At 39.5% G+C, this 24953-nt stretch overlaps 1 protein-coding gene across 7 annotated transcripts in view; it reads left to right on the forward strand.

The window, feature by feature from the left end:
- The window catches only part of NPAS3 (neuronal PAS domain protein 3), a 627172-nt gene extending 603373 nt beyond the window's left edge, over positions 1 to 23799 (forward strand). For all 7 annotated transcript variants that reach the window (XM_074585122.1, XM_074585125.1, XM_074585124.1 and 4 more), the window contains 3 exons: positions 13310 to 13457; positions 16606 to 16721; positions 19508 to 23799. In XM_074585122.1, the coding sequence (XP_074441223.1) occupies positions 13310 to 13457; positions 16606 to 16721; positions 19508 to 20817 (1574 nt within the window). In that variant the 3' untranslated portion in view covers positions 20818 to 23799. The remainder of the gene's footprint in view (positions 1 to 13309; positions 13458 to 16605; positions 16722 to 19507) is intronic.
- The last annotated feature ends 1154 nt before the right edge of the window (positions 23800 to 24953 follow it).

Below are 24953 nucleotides of genomic sequence, written 5' to 3' on the forward strand. Positions count from 1 at the left end.
CTGGGTGAATGTATTACATTCGAACTAACACCCTAGAAAGACCCCTAGTGCCCCCCACCCCGTTCTATTTTTCCACTTGTAAGAATGGCGAAGGTGATCAGATCCTCTCTTTACTTACCTCTGCATAGAAACATTGCAGGGCAGAACTGCATGTCAAGCGTAGGGCAGTTCATACGCTTTCACCGAGCCATGAGCCCCTGCATGGATAGAACTGCCCTTGTTCCAATGACAAGAAAATATCCTTGATATTAAAACTAGCAGGATACATTTTACGTCAAATCAATATCAGAAATCTAGCAGATTAATAAAATTATGTTATATCAGGTCTTAGCACTGTCTGTAGAGCTCAGCAAGGGTAATTGACACTCGCTGCTCTCCAGAGTACGACGCTGTGGGTATGTGCCTTCTTTTAGTTGACACTGTTATCATACAGAGGTCTCTATAACATCCATTTTTGATTTAAGAAGTACTTTTCTTGCTAAGAATGAATGGATGTCATATGCTGTAAGAGCATACATCTTCCATTTAATTGAAGAAAATTAATGATCTTCATTGAACATCAAGTATTTGATGTTACTGTTCAATGAAGGTCGTTAAGAAAGCAGCAAGGAAGGACAGAAGTCAAGACCGCTGAAGGCAGCCATGAATATACTTTTGGACAAATATAGGACAACGTGCCACCATTTGAAAATTAATATATTGCTTGCAAGAACACTGTCACAAGTATATGTTGGTATATAATATGTGCTTTTTCATTTTGGAATCCTAATTGAGGTCTAAATTCAGAAACCTGACACTGACAAAAAAGATACTTGTTGTCCTCAGCTATTGCTTAGAAAATATCATCCTGTTTCTTCAGGATTTGATTTACAGCTATAAGAAATACAGTTCCTCAGGAACAGTGAGCCAGGGCAGTTCATTTCCCATAAAGCAAAGGTCTCTGATGAGTATGTTTGGTAGCACTCCCTCTGATCTACTTTATCTGGTTTCCAGTGGTTAGAATAATCCAGTCTTTCTGAAAATAAACTATTCCACATTCACCTTTTTCATGGCTCCCCTATTTTTCAAGGGATATTACCCCCTCAGTCTGCTTTTAAAGCAGTTATATATTCATGATTTCTTTTATGTATGTTCAGTAGAAAAATTCTATTGCTGTACAAAATATTGCTTAGTGCTTTAGCCTACCAGCTGTAGTTGAACTAACCCTTTTAACTTGTGCACATCAGTTATAATTTTTTATTCTCTTAATAACCTCAAACACATGAAAAACAAATAGAATGAGTTGATAATTTCTAACAGTAAAATACACTTCACATATTTTGCTATCATGCTGTGGAATAACTCTGCAATGTCAAGTAGCACACAATTAGTAAAACTGTAGGGGGAAAAAAAGAAGTGTTTTGATCCTGAGGAATTTTTATCCTAATCAGATCGAAATTTCAATGCTCTTGTAGTGCTTAATATCTTCAATCACCAAAAAAATCAAACTGATTCCAATGTCAGGTTTTGCATTCTGGGACTGAAGTAAAATGCTAAAATATACAAATGAATCTCATGTTTGTACAAGTTTATTATCATCACTAAAAAGCAAGATTGATTCTAAATTAGGCTTAGAGAATGTCTGGTTTTTAGCTAATTCTTAAACCAAGCCCTCCTGGCATCCTGATGACAGTCTAGTGTATCTTGTTTTCAAAGTATTGCAGAAGTGTTGATCTGACCACCTGCACCTTCCTATTTGTCCATACTATGGGCCAGCAAATATTTTTGTGTTGGAGACTGCCATCCTTGTGTCCTTTTGACTGGAGATAGTGGTGATAGCTCAGGATGAGGGAACAGGAGATAAGAAACTACAATAAACTGAAGCATATAAAGAAAACAGCTTTTTGATTCATACCAGGAAAAAAATGAGCATGGACTTTGGTTTTAGCCCGTGCTTAGTCTTTGTTTTTCAGTCCTAATGAACCTTAAGGAAGTGCACCTCACCGAGAGCGTGGATGTTTCGTGCCTTTTAGCTGTGCTCTGAAATCCTGCAGATGTTGTGTTTGCTCCTGCAAGTACTTCTTTGGGTTATGAGAGATGCTGCTCTGCCTAGCTTAGTTTCTTTGTCTGCTCTCTGACCAAGGCTGGTTATTTCTTTAGAAGAAGGGGTGAAACACTTTGCAAAGTGCAATTATGTATGCCTTGCACCCTTGTTTTCTCCATAATACAATATTAACTCACGGTTGGTTCACTCCTTGAAAGATGAGAATTTATACCACTGCTTACATTTTTTTTTGTGGAGGACGATTGTCACTGTTATAATATTTGGTATTTTAATTATCCATATAAATATTTAGATATCATTTTAAATCTGGATAAATTTCTAATCTTCATGATATTTTGTGGCTAAGTTTTTCACATGCAAATTGTGTGCTATTGCACAAATGTTTTCTGTGTGTAAGGTATATGAGCGAGTTTATCAGAAGCATCAGATCTTTTGGATAGTAAACAAAGCAGAAAACTCTAGAAAGCTAAAAATTTAAGCTATTTAAAACACTAGCCGCTGAGCCTAATTGCAGAGTTTGGCCTTCTATAGCTTAGCAATATACCGTTATTTTGCAAGATACCTCCGATATAGTTTGCATCAATAACCCTTTAACTTAATTCCTAATGCTATTTCATCTTCAAATTAAATCTGCTTAATGCAATACTGATTAACACGTTCCCGTTTCAGTTTGTAGTCTCTCCATTGTAAGTCTTCCATAGCTCACAGTCAGTTGAAAGTTACACCTAAACTCTTCTCCTATTTTTACATTAAAAATACATGTAGTACCACCCGTGTAAGTACAGCTGCTGCATTAAGGGGCTATAGAATGGAGGCAGAGCTGCCGCTTCTGCTGGGAACCTGTGGTTTCCCAGTTACTCCCTTAATCATTTTCTTTTTTTTAAAAGTCTCTTTGTGCTCAAAATTTCCAACCCCGAAGATGAATTTAGATTTTGATATTATTCTTATGGTAGATTGCAGAAGCACATGATAAATTGCAAAGCCGTGGGAATAAAAGGTTTTACTGTGCACCTCCAGCAGCTTCACCTCCGCTCTGTCCACTAAACTATTTCTGTGGTGACTTTTGCTACAGAATCTAAACGTATGCCATTTTAAAATTGAAGGGGAAAAGTACTTCAGCTGCATATCTTTTTACCTTCATTGCTGAGGTTCCCTCCAAGATTACTGAGACAAAAAGCATACATCACGTTGTAGTCTGAGTCAGAAACAGTGTTGCTCCATTGAAAATGAAGGACGGATTAAGAATTTTTTTTGTAGTTTGCTAGGCTGTGAAATACTCCATCCTCAAATGTCACCTATGTGAAGGTGTGAAGAAACTGTTAGAGATCTTTCCAGAGTTTTAGAAACACATTAGTGCTATGGGGTTTTTTCTCTTCTTTTTATTCTTCAAAGGTCCGGACAGTTGACCTTATGTGTCTGAGGGAGACAGTTTTCAAAGCTGGAATGATATGAAAATAGTATCAGTAAAATGTGTAGCATATATCAGATGTGTGATGGTGTGGCAGTAGGTCTTATTAGCACTCATTTGAAAGAACCTGCATAAATCACTTGTAGCTTTGCCATCCGCGATTGATGTAGCCAATGGTAGATCAATGTTGATTTTGATGTCTGGTAACTTATAAAGGGAGAGGGCTGGTGTCCGGGACTTTGGCTCAGTGGACTTTTGGGAATGCTCTGCCAAACATCTGAAGCCTTTGTATCCAATGTCCACAGATTGGTAGGTATTGGTTCTAAAATCATAAGGTGCTTACTTATTCAGTTCTTTTATTTTTATTTTACAAGGGATTTTTTTTTGTTGTTCTTACTGTTAAGCTATCTTTTTAAGGTTTGTAGAGAAAGGTGGAAAGTTTTGGGTTGTTTTCTTTTCTTTTTACGAAGTCATATGGTAGATAGGTACAATATGCTTTAAAAATGTCTAATGCAGTTTACTGCCAAATGTAAGATGGTGTTGAATCTTTGTAGTGGTCAGAAGGGTGTTTGAACACTCAGTTGTGCCATGCCACCATGACACTGTGCTGTGGACCCCTTTTCTCTAGAGATTAGGCTGAGAAAACCACTTATTTCACTCAGTTCAATTACCCAAACAGGGACTTTTATCCCAGGAATGAAAGCATATTTAAAGGGATCCTGTCCCTTGAAACAGAACATCTTTAACCTATGAAATTAAAAAAGAAAATTAATGTTGCTGCCAATCTGCTTCTGTGAAACTTATATCTCTTTTCCTATTTGTAGGAGATACAGTTGTATATAGTCTGCTGATGCATTTGGCATGGAAAGGGTTACGTTCTAAAGTCATTAATCTTACATAGGTTGTCATATGATGGACATTAATATTAGTGGAGAGATGGAGGACATATTTAAGTTTCTTGAGCAAGCAGGGCCAAATTTCTCCTCTGATGTTGCGTTTTAGTAGCTGAGGGCAAAATTTGGATCTGGGATTTCATTTTCCCCTCCAGTTTGAACAGAGAGAGTTCATTAATGATAATGGAAGTTCTGTCTGAAGTTGGTGTTCAAAGCAGGCTTGGGTTTCTAAACGACCATTTCAATATTAGCAGAAGGAAATCACTTTATGGCAGGATTGAAGTTTTAAAAGTCATGGGGAGAGAGACAAATCATGAGGGAATAGAAAAGTTATGAAAGAGAGAAGAAAACCTAGAGAATACTAGGTAGACAAATCCAGTGTTCATTTTTCAATCCAGTTTATCATTAAAATAAACTTATTTGGTTAGTTTATTCACCTCATTTTTATCTATAGAGAAAACAGAAAAGTTTTCTGTTATGCGTGCTGTAAGCTTCCATAGAAGAGTGCACCTAGTGATACATTGAATTATGTATTATGATTCGATCATTTAATTTGATCAATACCTACATAACATTTTAAAATAAACATCCTACCTAGAATTATATACTCTTTTTAATAGTTATTGGTGAGCATAATTATAAAATTGTAATTTTAAATCATAGAATCATAGAATTATTTAGGTTGGAAAAGACTCTTGGGATCATCGAGTCCAACCATCAACCCCACTCTACAAAGTTCTCCCTTACACCACATCCCCTAACACCGCATCTAAACGAGTCTCAAACACATTCAGGGATGGTGACTCCACCACCTCCCTGGGCAGCCTATTCCACTGTCTGAGCACTCTTTCTATGAAGAATTTTTTCCTAATGTCCAGTCTAAACCTACCCTGCTGCAGCTTGAACCCATTCCATCTTGTTCTATCTCTAATTACCTATGAGAAGAGACCGGCACCAACCTCTCTACAATGTCCTTTCAAGTAGCTGTAGAGAGTGATGAGGTCTCCCCTCAGCCTCCTCTTCCTCAAACTAAACAGTCCCAGCTCCTTCAATTGCTCCTCATAAGATTTATTCTGCAGGCCCTTCACCAGCTTCATTGCCCTCCTCTGCACTCACTCCAGCACCTCGATATCTCTCTCGTATTGAGGTGCCCAAAACTGGACACAATAACTCAAGGTGTGGCCACACCAGTGTTGAGTACAGGGGGACAATCACCTCCCTACTCCTGCTGATCACACTATTTCTAATACGAGCCAGGATGCCATTGGCTTTCTTGGCCACCTGGGCACACTGCTGGCTCATGTTCAGCCACTTGTCAATTAGAAGCCCCAGGTCCTGTTCTGCCAGGCAGCTCTCCAGCCACACTTCCCCAAGCCTGTAGCGATGCATGGGGTTGTTGTGGCCCAAGTGCAGGACCCGGCACTTGCCTTGTTGAAGCTCATACCGTTAGCGTTGGCCCATCAATCCTATCTATCCAAGTCTCTCTGTAGAGCCTCCCTATCCTCATGCAGATCAACACTCCCGCTTAACTTGGTGTGATCTGTGAACTTACTGATGATACACTCTATGTCCTTATCAAGATCATCAATAAAAATGTTAAACAGAAATGGTCCCAACACTGAGCCCTGAGGAACACCACTTGTGTTGTTCGCCGCCAGCGAACTTGTTAAATCCAGCCGCCAGCTGGATTTAACTCCATTGACCACCACTCTTTGGGACCAGCCAGCCAGCCAGTGCTTGATCCAGCAGATCGTATGCTCGTCCAGGCCATGAGCAGCCAGTTTTTCCATGAGAATTCTATGGGGAACAGTGTCAAATGCTTTTCGAAAGTCTAGGTAGAAAATATCCACAGCCTTTCCCTCGTCCAATAATCGGATCATCTTGTCATAGAAGGAGATCAGGGTCATCAGGCAGGACCTGCCTTTCATATACCCATGCTGACTAGACCTGATCCCCTGGTTGTCCATTATATGACTTGTAATGGCACTCAAGATGATCTGCTACATGACCTTCCCTCGTACTGAGGTTGGACTGACAGGTCTATAGTTTCCCGGATCTTCCTTTCTGCCTTTCTTGTAGATGGGTGCTACATTTGCTACCCTCCAGTCCATTGGGACCTCCCCAGTTAGCCATGACTTCAGGTAAATAATGGAAAGTGGTTTGGCGAGCATGTCTGCCAATTCTTGCAGCGCTCTTGGATGTAACCCATCCGGTCCCATAGACTTGTGTGCATCCAGGCAGTGTAGCAGGTCACTCCATGATAGACCATGGGCAAACGGTGTGTTATAACCACCATGCAAGGGAGGGGGGAAGAAAAGCGTCTCTCTTATTCAAGTAAGAGATGACGATTTGTGCTTAGTGCTGGGAAATGCTTTTTTTTCTGTTATTGCTGAGCTTTAATAAATTTGTACTGCTGCTGTGAACTGATGTCATATAAACTGATAACGTAGGGTTGATTTTAAACAAAACATCTTCCTGGTCCTTATCTGAGATGATTTGGAATCAAATGAAGGCAGAATCTCTAGCAGAGGCTAGGAATTTTCAGAGCACTGGGGTACCGCTGTCTTGGGATTAGGATACGTTACAAAATCCATTAATGTTTTTCCAAACTATTTGCACTATTTAGAGTTACTCTTCTTCCCTAGCTGGACATGTAGCATGCAAGACTTTTTTCACTGTGTTTGTCAAGTGATGACCTTGAGCTACAAACTTCGTTCCTAATAGGAATCCACATTTTTTTAACAGTTTGCCTTGGACCACTTTTAAGATTTGCTTTTCTGCAAAGTGAGGCAGGAAAAATATTGCATAGTTTTTTAAGATTCTTCAGCTTTCCAGTTTTTCTAAATGGTTGATTAAGGCTTCTTATTTTTTTTCCTACAAGATCTTTATTTTTGCCTAATTTTTCAGGTATTTATGTATGTAACATCCCTACACTGGAAGATTAAACAATATTCCATGCTGCAGAAGTAAGCAATGAATCAGTTGCCACACTTAGCATTTTTAGAGTGCCTGTGTATGCATAAAAAAATTATCCCAGGTGAATGAAGAAGTTAGGTGCGAGTTTGCATACCAGTGAGATACAGTTTTCTTTCATAAATCTGACCTACTACTTCTTGCTTGTCTTTGGAAAGTATGAATTTATATTTAGAAGCCAACAATTATTATTGTCTAATATTCATATCACGATAGCAGCCAAGTCTCAGTCAGTGTTATTGACAGAATACACTGCATCCTACCCAAACCTAAAAAAGATGTTCTCTGTCCAGCACTCGGGGCTTTCTCCTCTCATCTGGGGTGAGTAAAATGCAGTTTTCACAGAACAAATATTTTTCTGAACAGTAATAATCTTTCTATTTTTCTTAAGAGAACTCTGTTGGGAGTCACACAGGGCTGGTAAGCAACTGCCTCCAATGATGGGAGGTAGAGCAATGTGATCCATGGGGACTTTTGTGATGGGAAGGTGGCATTCTTCCCCAAGCAACCTGCTGTGGAGGCCACACTTTTGGCCTGGTGGGTAGAGAACGCGTTTGCACACTGTCCTGGCTTACATCCCCTCCTCCTCACCCCACCCCATGTAGTAAATCCAAAATTGAAGTGTTTGTGGAGAATTATATAGATGGCACACACTTGCTCACACAATGTCTACGGGTCTCCTATCATCTAGTTCATAGTTCTGTTTAGGTGACAAACATCATTTAACATTGCTAAATATTGCTCAGTACTTTCTTTTCATTGCTAAAATCCAATTGTGGATACCTACTATTTAAAACATCTAACTCACTAATTGCAAAATCTATAGAAAAGTCTCGACAACATCAAAGGCTTACTTGATCCTCGGAGCTGTTATAAATGAAAAACTGTCTCTGTTACAACCAAATAAGGCACTTAATGCACTCTTTCTGGCTGTGATGCTGTTTTTCCTGTGGGTTTTGAAAATGACCTTCCTGTAAGCATCAAGGACTGTAACTTTTCAGATAAAGAAACTTGTTCTTGTTTTAAGTCTATGCCAGGTTCATTCCCCTATAGCCCGCAGTTTTCAAAAGCAGAAGAAAAAGTAATCCAGAATTAAAAAAAATAAAAAAACCCTCTGTTTCCAGAACGAAGTTACCCTGTCAGCTTGCCTAGGGCCTTAGGTGGAGAAGTGGAGATTAAAGAGTCAGTATTCCTTTTCATGTTTCGTCTGCCAGTTTTGTGAATGTAGAAAGAGTACTTGTGGCTGCAGCTAAGTACCCGACTATGGTATTAAGGATGGCATTTTCATCCTCATGCAGTAAATTAAAAATATTCTTATAAGTTTATCACAAGGGGAATTCAGTATCAATACCATCCAGTCATTGATAAAGGTATTTCAAGGAGAAGGGTGAATAGCACAGCAGATGTAACCTCGATATTTTCACCATTATAAAGAGCCTCTTTGTGTAGCTGTGTGAATATGTGAGATGATCTCATCATTTCCTATTTACTCAATACTTACCTGAATACGCAATATAGTGTAGCTTTTAAATGCATATGCACATGAGTAAAATGTCCTTTTGTAAGAGACTTTGCTAAAAGACTGCTTTTGATACACAATTTCTTCATCTTCTCTTCAAACTGAATTAAGCTACTTCCTTCTTTTAAAACACAACTCACTATTTAGAAGCTTTGGCTTTGATTTCTCAGAACAGCCTTACAGGAAGAAACTATGTTCTTTTTCTTTTTGTAACCATATTTCTGAAGACAAACTTGTACTGATTTATTTTGATTTTCTAACAGAAATAGGTTCCTGCAAAGAACACTGACTGTTTCTTCTTCTCCCCCCTCTTTCACTCCACTGCTACAAGAATATTGCTGTGCGCAAAGCTACCACGGAAAACTGAAATCCCTCTGTTGGGAACTGTGTACATAGCAATATATTCATACTTTGAGAAACAAGTGAGATTTTTCTTTTTTTTTTTTTTTTTTTTAGTTTTTAACATAATATGCTGTGCATTTCTTGCATGCTAACCACTGAATTCAAATTGAGTAACTAGGTAACATTTCAGCAAATTTTAGTCAAGTTTAGCATCCACCATTTTAGGGAATATATCTGTGCGGCTAACGTAAAGTTCACCAGTTTTGAAACATTAACCCTCAGTTATTCCCTTTGATTGAACTGTGTATATATATATATATATGTGTATATATATATTTGTCATCCTATTTCTAGTATTTCAGATTTTTTTCATTCTCCTGTTTCCAGTTAGACTCACTGTAGGGATTGTTCCTGAGAGCTATTAAGCTGAAACCCAGTGTTAGAAAGATCTCTCTGTATTTCCACACAATATGGCTTAGTAACAAGGCCTTTTTTTTTTTTTCTTTTTTCTTTTAAATGTGTAACTCCCATTAACATTTTGGAGACTTATGGATTGGCTAGCAGGATAAACTAAGCCTGTAAGTGAACTCACCTCCCCTGCTATTCTTACAAATGGACTGATACACCCAGTCCTGTATAACCCTGTGTAACTTCAGTCACACGAGCCATCCCACCGATGCCGTCACAAGCTTCACCTTCCCCCGTACCGCATTGTCTGCCAGACTGCATACTCCATGCATAATACAAATAGAAATTTAAAACTCTCTGCATTTCTCAGTGTACAAAAATACAGAGCTGAACCCTGATCCTCAGTAAGGGATTTGCCTTAAGTACAGTCTGAATAAGTTCAGTACGTGGTCCACATGGCATTACTTTTTCAGAAGTTTATGCTAAGCTGAAATGCATGGTCTGTTGCTAGTAACAAAACATAACTTCACAAGCAGAGATTAGGGTGGACTGATTCTTTACTTTCATTTCTTCTCAAAATCAGTAACTTCATTGATGGACTCCCCGTACCTGCGAAATGAAGCTGGGTTTTACTCAATAACTAGGTTATCAATAAACCGGATAGATTTCCCTTCCTGATGCGTCCTTCTAGTTGCTTGTTTTCTCAAAATTCTCATCTAATTTCTAAGCTTCAGCTTGGCAATGTTAACAGCTAAAAACCACCATAAATTAGAAAATATTTGAATTTTTTTTTTTCATTCTTTCTCTTTCATCACATCGAGAAATTTCTTCCCAAGCTATAGTATGAGCTTTCAGAACTAGCTTGGGGTTACCTAGTTCGCTCTCAAAGGATGTAAGAACCAGATTTAGCAGCACAGCACAGCTGGGCTGCTGGAGAATCTCTTTACAGAGAGAATTTTTATATTGAATCGTGGGACTTCCTTCAGAGCATGGTCCACAAATCTCTCATATGAAACGTGCTTTAGACAGATGCAGGAAGGAAAATCCTGTGTATGTGGTAATATATCTGAGCTGGCCAAATAGAGAGTGGGAATTTGCAGGTAGATGAACTTCATGGAAAGCTCATTTTCGAGACAGTATTTCAAATATTCTTTGGATGCATAGTAATTTGGGAGCCTGAACTGACTGTAGATGGTTTGTATGCAACTCTGATGCACTGAATTCTCTTTCTTGAAACAGCAAGTGCCTTTACCTTCAGAAATAACTTAAAAGATTTTATTTTCACCCTTTTTTCCATAGTTCTGAAATGAATGCTGTATTCAGCTCATGACATAGGCTTTTCCAGTGGTGCAACAACCAGTATAAAAGGTGCTGAAGGAGGAAGGACTTGTCTAGAATGAAATGGACTGAAGGACCTGGAGGATCTGGGTCCTCATAGGTATCACTATGCAGAGTTGCAGTGTGCTCTTCATCACTAGCTGGTGACTCACCTGGTACCTTGACTTCCAGATGTGCATGTGGGCAGTTGTGAGGATTCATCCTTTGGTATTTGTATAGCATGGTGAACTCCTCAGATAAAAACTGTTATAAAAAAGACGACAGTATAATTAGTAGATATGAGTGCAGATAGATTTTACTAGTTTCTGCACAAACCAGTGGGTGTTCAGGCTTCCAGAAAGGAGCCAATATCACTCCAGACTTCCAGGCATATCAGTTTTACTGACAGCTATAAGCAGAGTATTTTGAATGTCCTATTTTACTGAAATGGAAAAGTCTACCGTAATCAAAACTTGCAGCAGTACTTTTCTTCCCTTATTCTTCATAACTGATAAAGTTGGGCTAATTTCTGTGAGATTGTTTTCTAAAGTGGCACACAACATTGGTTTGACAGAAATGCTGGGTAGTCAGTTGTTCATATTTTATCTTTATTCTGCTGTAGGTTTTGAAGCAAATGAATTATCACAGCAGAATATTTAGAGCTTGAAATACAAAAGTAAAAATTTAGGGAAACTTATGCATCTCTGCTAGAAACAAACCTAGTTAACTAGAGGTTGCTGAAAAACAACAGGACCCAGATCACAAATATTTGTTCATATTGCAGCTGAACCTAACTTGCACTTTATATTCACTTTACATTGCACTTTTTTACATTCATTTTTTTATTCAGTATTTGAAAAATTGGAGTGGGGACTGGGGGTTCCCTCCGAGGTAAGAAAGCATCTGTGTTTGTATGGTTGCCTTCGTAAATATCTTTTTCTGTAGATATCTGTTGTACAAGGATTTAGATATAGATACATTCATATGTATAATTAGGGGTATAGACATTTGGTTAAGTTGAAAGCTCCAAAGTGTCGTTTGTCACATTTATGGTAGGAACTTTAACTGCCTTAAATACTTATTCTTTTCCAAAGTGACTTTTTTCTTTTCCCTCTACAAAAAAAAATCAAAATGTACTTCATGAAACTATTGTATATGAAGCACTTATTAGCCGTAATTAAATGGACAATATGAATTTACTACGTCTTTAGGACTCTGGCTTGTTCTGGTTTAGAGCAAGATGATTAATGCAAATACATATTACTTGAGATAACCATTTAGCAGCTAATTTAGCCAAATTTATTACAGCAGTTAGAGGTTTTTCATTTTAGCAGACGGAGACAAGGACATGACAAAAGCAGGTGGTGTGTATGAATGCACACTGCCCTCTAGTGCACAAAGCTTTATGGGATTAGGGAGAAGTGCAGAGGAGAGAGCAAGTGCTCCAGTAACAATAGTACCCAGATTTTGCATAGTTTAGGTTTTCTTTAAAACCGTGCTGCTCCCTTCCACTGAAAGATCTGCATTTCATCCCTTCCTCCTGACACTGAAACCTCAGATACAAGCCAAATTCGCTTCAACCTGGCAATATTTTGGCTGAAGTATTACTTTAAACATCTGTATTTTTAAGCCTTCTTGCTGTGAGCATTTAATAACACCGTTTCACATTACTGATTGCTTTTACTTGTTTCTGTTTCCTAGCATACTTCAAACATTGGAGAAAGCTGTCACTCTTTGGCTCCCACCAAGCCATTCTGTGCCTCCCTTAGGCCTCTTTCTCAGTCTGTTGGTGGATTTACTTTGCTCCGGTAGAAAGTAAATTCTCCCAAGACTTTCCCCCCACTGACCAGTGGAGATTTGGTTCATCTGAGAACTGTAAATTCTGTTTGACAAGATCAAAGAAACAGATGTATAAGTTCAGTGGTTGATATCGCCTGCAATAAGGAGAAATGATCAAAGCAGCAGGGGTAGAGTATCTTCCCAAACCTTTCAAATATCCAGAATCTCAAAGAGGTCTACCTAGGAGCTATGAATAAATCACATATAAATTTGCCTCTTTTTTTCCTTTTCTTTTTTTACAGTTTGACATTGAGTGCCTTGAAAATGTCCACACAGCAATAAGTATTCTGTGAACCAGAGAGATTTGTAGTTCTTTTTACTTTTCTTCTTCCACCAGAGTTTCCAAAAACAGATTAAAATCATACTTTAAAAACTTGTAAAACATACAGCTAGCTATACTGAACTTCAGATCCTGTTTGTCATCTCACTGGCATGCTGCATTAAACCCAAAGGAAGCCAAATATCTTCTGCTCCTACTTGTGGCATGTTGTACAATGCAGATCATTTTACCACAGTTCTAAAACGCACTGTATCGTGCTTCTGTTTTCTTTGTATTTTTTTGCCAGTGCTGAATAAGGGTCAATGTGTAACAAAGTATTACCGCTGGATGCAGAAGAACGGAGGTTATATCTGGATACAGTCTAGTGCAACCATAGCTGTCAATGCCAAGAACGCAAGTGAGAAGAATATCATCTGGGTCAATTACCTTCTTAGGTAGGTCTTCCAGTCACTTCTCTCGTTTCAACTGCTGTCTCTGTTGCTTCTCTCTGTTGGTGAGTGTTTTAGGGAAAAAATAATTGCCTACTGGAGAACGTTAAGGAGAAAAACTCTTCATGTGGTCCACCTCAAAAACAGTGCCATTTGGTTATATTTATTGAAACATCTGTCATGTCTCAGGACACTGGAATACTCTTGAATTATTGTGCTGCCTTAGTCTTCAAATAAGCCCTCCACCATTTTATTGCTTGCCTCCACTGCCCTAAATCTACTGAGCCTGAGCTCAAAGATAAAAATGATCCACACCAGCTTTCAGTAGTTGTGTTATAAAATCTGGTGTGAAGCGTTGGGCATTCGTTTATTTGGTTATTGAAAACGCATGGAAGCAGGCTTCTGGAATGCTGCAAAAATGTCTCTCTCAGAGGTGTTTGCCAGTTAACTCCAGAGGGAGATGAAAAGCCTTGAACTAGCATGTAGCTCCTGTAATCATCAGACAGTATTCACACTGAAGGATGCAAAATCGGATTTAAAAATAAAAATAGCAATTAAAACTATTTTAAACTATTAGAACTATTTTAAACAGAAATAGTAGTAGAATCTTAAATGAAAGGCTCTCCCCTGAGAAATTCTGTTTTACCAAAGCCGGAATATTTTTAAAGGACTGGTTTCTCAGCTCAAGGGAAGACCCAACAGTCACTGAGAGACAGTGAATTATAAACCTGACCTTTCTCATCTGAAAATACCTTTCAACACATTCTGTTTTGTGAAAATGTTCAATAAGATCGGGGGATTTTCTGTTTCATTCCAGAGCAGAACAAACAAACAAACAAATAAAATTTGAAACCTTGAGATTGTCATGAAATGCAATTGTCACTTTCTGGCCTGTTCTCCTTTCAAGTTGCTTGTCATGGTTTGTTACATTCCCTTTGATGCCACGAGAGTTCAAAGTGATGTCTAGGGGTTAGATTGTGACTTATTATGCCAAGTCCAGCAAGCCCTGAAGAGACTGTGCCTGCCTAAACTTGCATGTTGAAATACTTTTGATTTTCCTTTTGGGGAGGAGGAGGAAGTAACCCCTGGCAGGAGAGCACTGAGGGATGCTGTGGGAAACCTTCCACAGCAGCGGAGGGTTCATTTGGGCTTGTGTGTTTCTGTCCTGCTATGATTGAGCACAGGCATTTCTGAATATATCCTTATCCTGTTACATCTTGTTTCCTTTTGCAAGAGCGAGGCAGAACGCAGCATTTCAAGAGGGCAGCTCTTGAAGTCTGCCAATTCTGAATTGGAAGTACAGCTTCACTGCCCCAGTCCTAACAGGGCTTCAAAATGCCCAGAAATGTGCTCATATTCTAGCTGGAAAAGGCGTCCATAGGAATCATGAGCAGTTGCCTCTGTCCCTTTGCTGCTTTCCAGGCAATAGGTGAACCTAGTCCACAAACATCCCACAAAAATTACTTTCTCTACCAACAGAATATACCTGACAAAAAAAAGAAAAGCAGTACAGTCTTCCCAAAGTCTGCCTCCAGAACCTGATTTTGCTGCTGCAGTCCATTCGCTGGTCTGTTAGAGAAAGATTAACTTCTCCACTGATTTTGTATTTTTAATTTAGATTTCTCCTAGTACTGGAATCTGTGAAAGATCCAAATGTCCAAATAATATTTTAATGACAGATCAAGGCATAATTAGGTCTAGTCTTAGCAGGAGTACTGGTCTGTATACATTTCCATGCATTATAAAGTATGATTCAGCTGTCTGTAAAAGGATAGACTAATTATAGTGACAGGGAGGATTAATGCTGTTCTTGTTCTAGCAACTTGTTATTCACAGTGCGAAAGCCCTCAAACATCTTTTGCTTGAAGGGGGCAAATTTCGGGACTGTGCTGGGATGCAACAGAATAAAGTCACTTTGTCAGGACAAAACCATAAAGATGATAATCATAAGAATGGCATTTCAAAGTGAACTGTGTGAACTCTGAATTTTCACAGTACGCTGTAATAGGCTGGATATGGGCACACTGTCATTGCAATAGTGTACCAGTCACCCCCAGTGCTGCCTCATATTGTTCTACGCAGGACTGTGGATTTTCTGCTCTATCACCGGGCTGGAATTCGAACTGCATAGAAATGCTCAACTATTCAAAAATTATTACAGACTTTGTTTATTTTCAACATTCCTATGCCAGTTATGTCTAGCTGTGTCTGTTCCCCTGCCTTGGCACAGATTTGGGAAAGGAACACATTTTAAAAGGTACAAACCAAGAAAAAGCATCGGGTTGGGTTTTTTTCAGTTTCTCTGGTAGTGTAGCTTTTTTACATTGCAGTCATGTTCATTGCTAACAAGTCACAGGTGAGCACCACATGAGCAGATGAAGATATGATTATAATGGGTGTGTTGACAGTTCTTTATCCCTAACATACGCATCTTAACATGCACATGTGCATCTGTCATATAGTTAGAGTGGTTGCTTTTGGTTTCTTGGTGATGTGGATGCATGTGTGCAGTGTTTAAAAAATATATAACCTTTTTTAATCTATTTTTGGCCAAATTCTTTTGAGCAGTGGTCCTTTTCTCTAGCCCTAACTGGGCACCTTCTTACTAACTTCATGTACGGTTTGCTTGATTAAAGTGTGGAAAACAGGAACACTGAGAAAAACAGGTATTGAAAGGGCTCTGGCAAGGTTGATAGAGAACATTGTTACAGAGATAACTCTAATAGACATTGCCGGTGGGAGAGAAACATATTGGAAAAGTTAAAACACCCTCTCTGTCCTTCCAGGCACAGTAATGGGATCGAAATGGAGATATTTTGTTGTTGGATGATTGCACAGTGTAGCTTTACTGTTAGATGTTGCGCAAGCTGTGGTGTCCCACTTCAGTAAGAATGCTTTGATAGCTCTAAAACTTCACTAGAATCAAACGAGTTTTAGTACCTGGTCAATATAAGTATTTGACAGCAGTATTAAAATAAACCTTCATAAAATCCCTGCTGTGAAGCTCTGAGGAGCCGAAAACGTGTGTTTCTGTGTTTGCTCTGCTGTTCTTCCTATTTATGTTCTTTGTTCCTGAACTTTGATATGAAAGAGGGAAAAACCCATGAAACTGCAAACCATCCAATTGTGTTTATATTTGCTGTCTCCTCCTCAGTAACCCAGAGTACAAGGACACTCCAATGGATATTGCACAACTTCCTCATCTGCCAGAGAAAACCTCAGAATCCTCGGAGACCTCTGACTCTGAATCGGACTCAAAGGACAACTCAGGTAACACACATGGTGTGCCTTTACGGCCACAAAAGGTTCATATCACGAGAGCTTTCCAGTTGCTTGTACTTCTCAAGGATTGTTCCATTGTAACAAAAAACCAAAAATGACAACCAAAAAAATCCTGTAAAATTAAATTGAAAAACACTATCAAAATCTGTTAATGGCCTCAACGTTTCCGCAGCATCTCCTTTTCCTCAATATTTCTCTTCACTCTGTGCACGCATCATTGCCTGAATTAGATATTTGATTTCCCAGCTAAGCTTCATGAACAGGTACTGTGCCTGGGATTGTAACTGTTGAATAAAATTCTAGTTCTGATTTTTCCAGAGTAGGCATACATTCTGAAGAGAAGTCCCTTCTGTCAATCTTTATGACGTTTTTTCCTGTATAAATACATTTTTGAAGAGTCTCGCTAGGGGGCAGTGAAGATTGCAAAATTTGAGGGGTTTCTTGGGTTATAAGAATTATATTTTATGAGAAGGTATGGGTTCAAGCGCTTGCTTCTAAGCTCTTTAAGTCTGGGACCTCAGCTGTTTTTTAAAAGCTAAATGCACTTGTCAAACTCAATGTGTAAATCCTTCCTACAGATGGTCCAGCACACAGATGGTTCACAGATTCCCCATTAGTTTTAAAAGTGGATACAAAGGCACAGGTACAGATCATCTGGCTTTGAAAGGAGCATGGTTTCCTGTGGCCCAAGAACTAAGGATGTTACTCTGCTGTAGTATGCAATGTGTAAATGTACATATATATATGATTTTTCTCTCATCTCTGTGATAACAACCAAAAAAGATCTGGACAAAATGGACCACAGTGACATACATCAAGCAAAAGCAAGAAGAGGATTGGGTCTTAATATTATATTATATGATATGGCTGTTCCCTTTTATCTTTTGCCTTTATTTTTTCTCCTTTGACAGCTTGGTTTGATGGCTGAACTCAACATTAGGCACAAATGCAGGCTTGTTGCCCACCATCATTGGGAATCTGTTCACCCATTCCCAGAGCTTACTTTATGCTGTCTTGTTCCTAAATAGCCGAATAACACACATGTGGAGAACAGTTTGCATTTCCCATGTGCGCTGTAAGTTTCTCCAGGTGAGAAATGCATGTGCCTTCACGGCTCCTAAGGCTGATGCAGAGCAAGAGAGCATTCTTCAAAGGTGGACAGATGTGTACATCCCAGAAGGAGATGTCTGGGAGTCTTGGCAGACAGCAGAGGCAAGGGGTTGTTTCTTACAAAAGAATTAAATAGAAATGACAGAGGACCTGAAATCGGAACAGCATCTTGGATGAAACCAACATGTTCCGTTCGAGCTCTGATAAGATCCCAGGCAAATTTTGTGCAGCTTTAGGCTACCTCACCCTAAGCCCACTCTTGACCAGATAGAAACCATGGCCTTAAAAGAAAGCATCTTCAAAAAAAAAAAAAAAAAGAAAAGAAAAGAAAAAAAAAATAGGAAAAATTCAGCCCTAGATGGAACAAAAAGCTGGAGGAGATTTCAAGGGTTGTGGCTGTTACATTGCTTCTGTGGGTTTTACTTTTCAAAAGCGAGGGTGTCTCTGCTGCTGGTGACTCACGCATAAGTCCCACTAAGTGACTTGTGAAGTACATTGCCCTGAATCCTTGGGCAGCTTCCTTGTCAAGCCCACCTTCTCCAGCACTTCTGGGAAACTGTTTGGTATTGACATGGCTCCAGGAGTAACCAATCTTTAGAGGAAAACTGGCCCTTCCCCTCTCCCCTTAAAATGAGTATATTGAAAAGGGTAGTACTTGGCTCTGATGAGTGAAAAAACATCTTTTATTTCACAACAAAAGATTTCTGGCTGGTCTGTAAAAGACAGGGTGTCCTGAAGCCTTTCATGACTCTTTCAAATATAGTATGATAATGGAGAGTATTCATTCTCAAAGCTGCTTTGGCTGTCTGAGGCCAGTGGGCTAGAGTGTTTATCTCATCCGTATTAGAATTAGGTAAAAATCTAAACCACAATTAAATGTATTCAGACAAGAAGAGTGACAGCTTCTCAGTGCTGTAGCTGGGCTATTTCAATGGTCCTTAGATGATTTGGATCAATCAAGAGTTTAATTCACTGCCTGATTTTTTTTTTTTCTGTTTTTTGGGTTTTTTTTTCATTTGTTGCCCTTCAGGAGAATATAAGAAGACAGTCTAGCAACATAACAAAATCGTTATAGCTGTTTTATTCATTCAGATTTATACATGTATGACCTGCTTCTCCTCTCACGCGGGAGGAAATCGGCAGTAATTCCACTGAAGTCAGAGACACTATGCCACTTCAAAAGTGGCAACGGTGAGAGGAAAATGACACGAGAGGACTAGAGTCTTCATTAGTAAATAGCGCTACACCTGGATGCCTGCCCACTGTAGGAGAACATGGATGTGCGAGAACAATCACCAGAACGTAACGGTCATAATGGGATTGTTCAGTGACTCCTCTTTGGATGACACAGCCACAGTGCCGTTGTGCTCACAGTTGTCAAAATGATTCTTATCCGGCGAGCAGATGAAAAGGTCCCCCTCAATCGAGGTGCAGGCCATATGGCATAGGCTTTTAGTGCCTTAACAATCCTGAGTCAGAGAGATTCGTGGTGATCAAAACTCTCCCAACACAACGTTGCAAAAAATTGTGGCTCTGCAGAAGAGAACGCCTTTTGCCAAAATGTTTACAGCAATCAAATCTCATTGGTAGGTAGAAATCTGGACTTGGGTTATAGTATTATGTTCCTCTTGCTAATGGTTTGTCTCACTTTCCTTTTGCTCCAGAGGACAATGAGAACTCAAAGTCAGACGAGAAAGGAAACCAGTCAGAAAACAGTGAAGACCCTGAATCCGACAGGAAAAAGTCAGGAAATCAGTCGGATAACGAAATGAACTGTAACGATGATGGGAACAGCTCCAGCAACCAGGACAGCAGGGACAGTGATGACAGCTTTGAGAACTCTGACTTCGAGAATCAAAAGGCCCCTGAGGACAGTTTTGGCACTCTTGGCTCTATGCAGATCAAGGTGGAGCGCTATGTTGAGAGTGAGTCAGACTTGCGGTTGCAGAACTGTGAATCACTGACCTCGGACAGTGCCAAGGACTCAGACAGTGCAGGGGAAGTAAATGCCCAGTCTTCCAGCAAACATCAAAAGAGGAAGAAGAGGAGAAAAAAGCAAAAGGGAGGCAGCATGACCCGGAGAAGGCTGTCAAGCACCTCAAGTCCAAATGGACTTGACTCAGCTTTGGTGGACCAGCCCCAGCTGCTCTCGTCGCCAAACAGTGCCTCAGTGCTCAAAATTAAAACAGAAATCTCAGAACCTATCAATTTTGATAATGATAGCAGTATTTGGAATTACCCACCCAACAGGGAAATCTCAAGGAATGAATCACCCTACAGTATGACCAAGCCCCCCAGCTCCGAGCACTTCCCTTCCCCCCAAGCCAGCAGTAGTTTACATGTCTCCATTCCAGACTCCGTTCTCACCCCGCCAGGGACTGAAAATACTGCCAGCCGTAAAACTCAGTTCAGCACCTCATCCAACTCGGCCTTGGCTCCTGTGTCCTCTGACCCTTTGTCGCCCCCGCTTTCAGCATCTCCACGGGACAAACATCCAGGCGGTCCCACAACTTCCAACTCTTTGTTGTACACTGGGGATCTGGAAGCCCTTCAGAGGTTACAAGCAGGCAATGTGGTGCTTCCTTTGGTTCACAGGGTAACGGGAACCCTTGCCGCGACCAGCACTGCTGCTCAGAGGGTCTACACCACTGGCACTATTCGGTATGCTCCAGCTGAAGTTACTTTAGCCATGCAGGGCAACCTCCTCCCCAACACCCATGCTGTTAACTTTGTTGATGTTAACAGCCCCAGCTTTGGGTTGGATCCTAAAACACCGATGGAAATGCTCTACCACCACGTTCACCGACTCAACATGTCGGGACCGTTTGGAAGTGCTGTGAGCGGGGCCAGTCTGACCCAAATGCCTGCAGGGAATGTGTTCACAACTGCCGAAGGACTTTTTTCCACTCTTCCATTTCCTGTGTACAGCAATGGCATTCACACTACACAGACTCTGGAACGGAAAGAGGATTGAAATATGACCACATACTGTGTTCAGTGTTATACTCTGAGGCATAGACTATGTTTTAATTTAGACCTTTAATTCTAGCACTTTGAATTTGAGCAGGTCAGCTTATTCTCTCAATATGATCTCCCCATTTCATTCCCTTTCTCTTTAACTTGACTTATTCTTTAATGTAAAGATATTTTTTTATTTTTGCCTTCAGAGAGTCGAAGTACCAGTTGCCTGCCATTTTGTCTTCTTCTAAGATGTGTGTTTTTTCCTTTGCATCTTTATTAAGATGCCTTTAATATGTGTATGCCTCTGCCATAGAATACTCAGTGTTGTGGTAAAGAGATTTTAAAGTGACAACCATTGGTTTTACTTCAAAATGATCTTGATATGATCAAGATTAAAAGAGACAAGCATAAACAATGTGCCCTGTTTGACTAAGTCAAATGAAAAGGGGTTTTTGTTCCTAATTCCTTTAAAATAGGGGATAGTATTTTAGAATTTTATGCAGAGTTTAATTCTCTTTTTATGGTTAAGATTTTCTTACTTGCACATAAAATAATTTGGGTTCTTAAAAAGTTAATTTCTGGCCTGTGACTAGAATGTTAAAAAGTTGGACTAAATGTTAATTACTGAAACTTTAACTTAATTTCTAAAACCATGGTGCTATCATTTATTAATCTGTAATGTCTTCATACAATATGCAGCTTGTGGGCTGGGTTTTTTGGAAAGAATGTGTTCCGTACTGGTTTATAGTTGGGTGCTGCAGTCTCCTTGGTTAGTTAAGACAAAAGCCCTCATTAACATTTGCTGCAGGACTTTAAAATTTTTTACCTCCAAACTAACAAGCATAGCCTCACATCAAATTTAAATGGGTCAGGAAGCCTTTTTCAAAAAGTGCTTAAAAACAAAAAACTCAATTTAATTGACGCGAGGAGCAGTTTCTTAGGTGCATATTGTTTTGCTTTGTTTTTTTCTCAGTGTAACTGAGGCTAATTTTACAACGTCAAATAACACTTCGGAGTAAAAAAAAAAAAAAACCCAGAAAAACTATTTAACATGTTTGTTTTGTTTTTCATTTAATATTATAGAGGGAAGGTTGTAAATTTCTTTTTGTTCTTTGATTTGGGTATTTTTTGTTATTTTTTCCTTATTTCTAGTGTTGAAACCAATATGTTTTAAAACTAAAGAATGGGTTAATAAGCTTGAAATAGATAACTACAACTGAAAACTGCACATAAAGTAAAAGAAAAGAAATCTCCTATTTTGTCTTTGTTGCCAGAAATCACAGTGTAGTGTCAAACACTCCAAATGACTGTCAAATATAAATTCTTCTTCCACTCCATCTTTGGCAGCTGTTTGTTAAGGCATCTAATAACAGATGTGAGAACTGTAATGTGTACAATGTGTAAGTGTCCTTGGCTGTCAGTCCCATTGCAGTTTCAATGTGTGTTACTATATGCAGTATATACTAAGCTAATGTAGTTGTTTTGTCCTTTGTCTTCTCTGTGCTTTATCTCTAGTCCGGAGTGGTAAAGTCCCATTCCTGCAGTCCTAGTGAACCAGTGATTCTTGGGGGTTAGTGGTTTTTGTGTGGTGGCCTTCCTCTGTAATGTCACCTTATGCTGCTTCCACTGTCTGTATACCTTTTAATTTCCGCTGTTGCTTTGCTGTTGTGTATTCTCAAACCTCTCTCTCCCCCGCCCCCTTCCTCTCTCCCCCCCACACACTTTTCCCCTCTCTCTTTCTCTCGCTCTCTCGTTCTCTCTTCTTCACTCTCAGAGATAAAAGACTCTTAACTAGCTCAAGGTTAATGGAGCCATTTTTCCCACAGAGGAATTCTGGGTATGACTTACTCTTCCAGTGTACCCCACAATGCACTACAGAGTAATGCTCAGATATATTAAGCAAATTGATGCCATATAGCCTCAGTTGTTAACATTCCCGGAGTCCCTTGTGCTCGAACTGTAAGCAGAGGGTGCATTTCTTTGGTTTTCTCCCAGGTAGGCTGGCGGAGTAATACGTAGAGCGATTACCAGTGAGATAGGAAATGCTTTCAGAGGTCGCCGAGCATTGTTTATAAAGGAAACTGAGCTTAGGATCGTCGTATATATTTGCTTATGTGTGCAATGCTGGTATATTAACTCAGCTGTCCTTTGAATTTTTGATCGCTCGCTGCATCGAGTCCATTCCTGCGGTAGCTTTGAATTTGAGAAGTAGGTCCAAGCCACGGCGGAGTAATAGTGAAAAAAAGGAATTGGACGCCACAAATTTGATTAATGATCTTTTAAAGGTTCCGGTGGAAGGATTTAAGTGGGTCTAAAAAAGGCGAGAAAGCTGATTGGGAAATTCAAAGTTCAATTTTGGAAGCTCTACTCTAGCTATGGAACAATCAAAGGAGTGCACCTATCAGCTACAAAAAACAGCTAGACAGCTGTTGTTGTTTTGTTTTTTTTTTTTATAAATGTTTCTGTGTTGTGTCAAAATGATTTCTGGTGATTTAAACTAACAGATAATCACAGCTGCTGTCTAAATCCATAGTGTTTAAAATTACAAAATGAAAAAAAAACTTCATTACCTGTGAAGACTGTGTCTGTGTTTTTAACTATTTCTTGTACAAATATATGAAATCTTTTATGAGGAGACTGGTGCCAAGTAGCTGAATAATGGGGAAAGGGATTCTGTTCGTATAAATCTTAGCAGTGTTACCAACTCTACAATATAAAAAAAATTAAAATGTTAAAAAGTGACAGCTATGGTACATTTATTTTGTGTTAAGCTAACCGAATCTAACTTCTCGAGTGCCTGGCTTATTTGAAACATTTTTTTCATTGATCATTGATAATGCTGCAAATCAGAAATGTACATACTTCATTTACAACAGGGTTCTTTTTATACTTTTGTAGATTCTCATACATGTCATACATGGTTGTCTTTATGTAACTTAATTTTTTTTCATCCCGCAGGTGCCATTTTCATAATAAACTTCTCTTGGATTTGTTACTATCTGGCATCATTTCTTTTACATATAACCATCCTGACTAATGAATGCTGGTAGTATTTGTTTGAGCAGGTATTTTTTAATTGCTTTGTTTAAAAAAAAAAAGAAAAAGAAAAAGAAAAAAATAACCAAAAATCAAAGAAGATAAAGCTAGATTTTATTAATGCTTGTGAAATGAAGAAAAGAAGCTGTCAAGATGTAGGCTAAGAATGCTAATCCAAATACTACAACAAACTTGCCACCATCCTAAATTCTCAGCTACCCCAACTCATTGTCATATTGAGCATTTTTATGCACATTATCAAAGCTGAATAATGGACCTGCAACATTAACCGCTATAGGAAGTGTGCATTTTTTCTTGATTAATGCACACTGGAAGAGGTCAGCTTTTGTACATTAATCATTTAAAATGCACTTTATATTTTCATTTTTGTACTCTACAACGTTACAGTGAAACTCTTCGGTCACATTATATCCTACCTAGGCTGCTGATGCTTTTCAATGTCTACCTTCTTTCCCCAGACTGGCAACGTGTAAGTTGTTGGTGTCGCGTGGCTAGACTTTCTGCCTTACAAACCGAGGACAGAAGCTTTTACCAGTGTAGAAAAGACAAGGCAAAAAGCCTTGACCTCGCCGCCAAAGGGGAAAAAAAAACCTTCAAATACAGTTTTGGTTATGCAGACATCCACGCACAGTGGTTGACCCGAAAAAGGGAACAGCTGTCGGCGATTACGCCTGCTATTACGTTCTGAAAAAAGGCCCAGAGCAACTGTGTTTGGTCTCTGCAGTGAAAAGCGGGGAGAAGCGATGCTACAGGAGATGCCGGCCCCGGTACCCAGCGCTGTGTGCTGGCTCTGGCTGCTGCGTGCGCGAGGAGGGGCTGGGTGCTGGCGGGGGGGGGAAGTGGGAGCCTTCTCACCCACCGTTCACGCGGCCTCTGCATTTCTCCTTCACCCTTTGGCTTTTCCCCGACCTGCGACAAAGATTTCCAAATTCCATATTTTATTTTGTTATTGCGGAGTATGCAGTCTCCAAGAACGCAATTTTGGGCACATAAAATCAAATCGCGTACTGCCCATAGCCAAAATCTGTAAGCAACTTTGCATGCCCAAATCTTTTCTCTTCTGTACGTCCACTTAGAAATTAAAACTATTGG

The sequence above is a fragment of the Larus michahellis genome, chromosome 4, assembly GCF_964199755.1.
Source record: "Larus michahellis chromosome 4, bLarMic1.1, whole genome shotgun sequence".
Lineage (NCBI taxonomy): Eukaryota > Metazoa > Chordata > Aves > Charadriiformes > Laridae > Larus > Larus michahellis.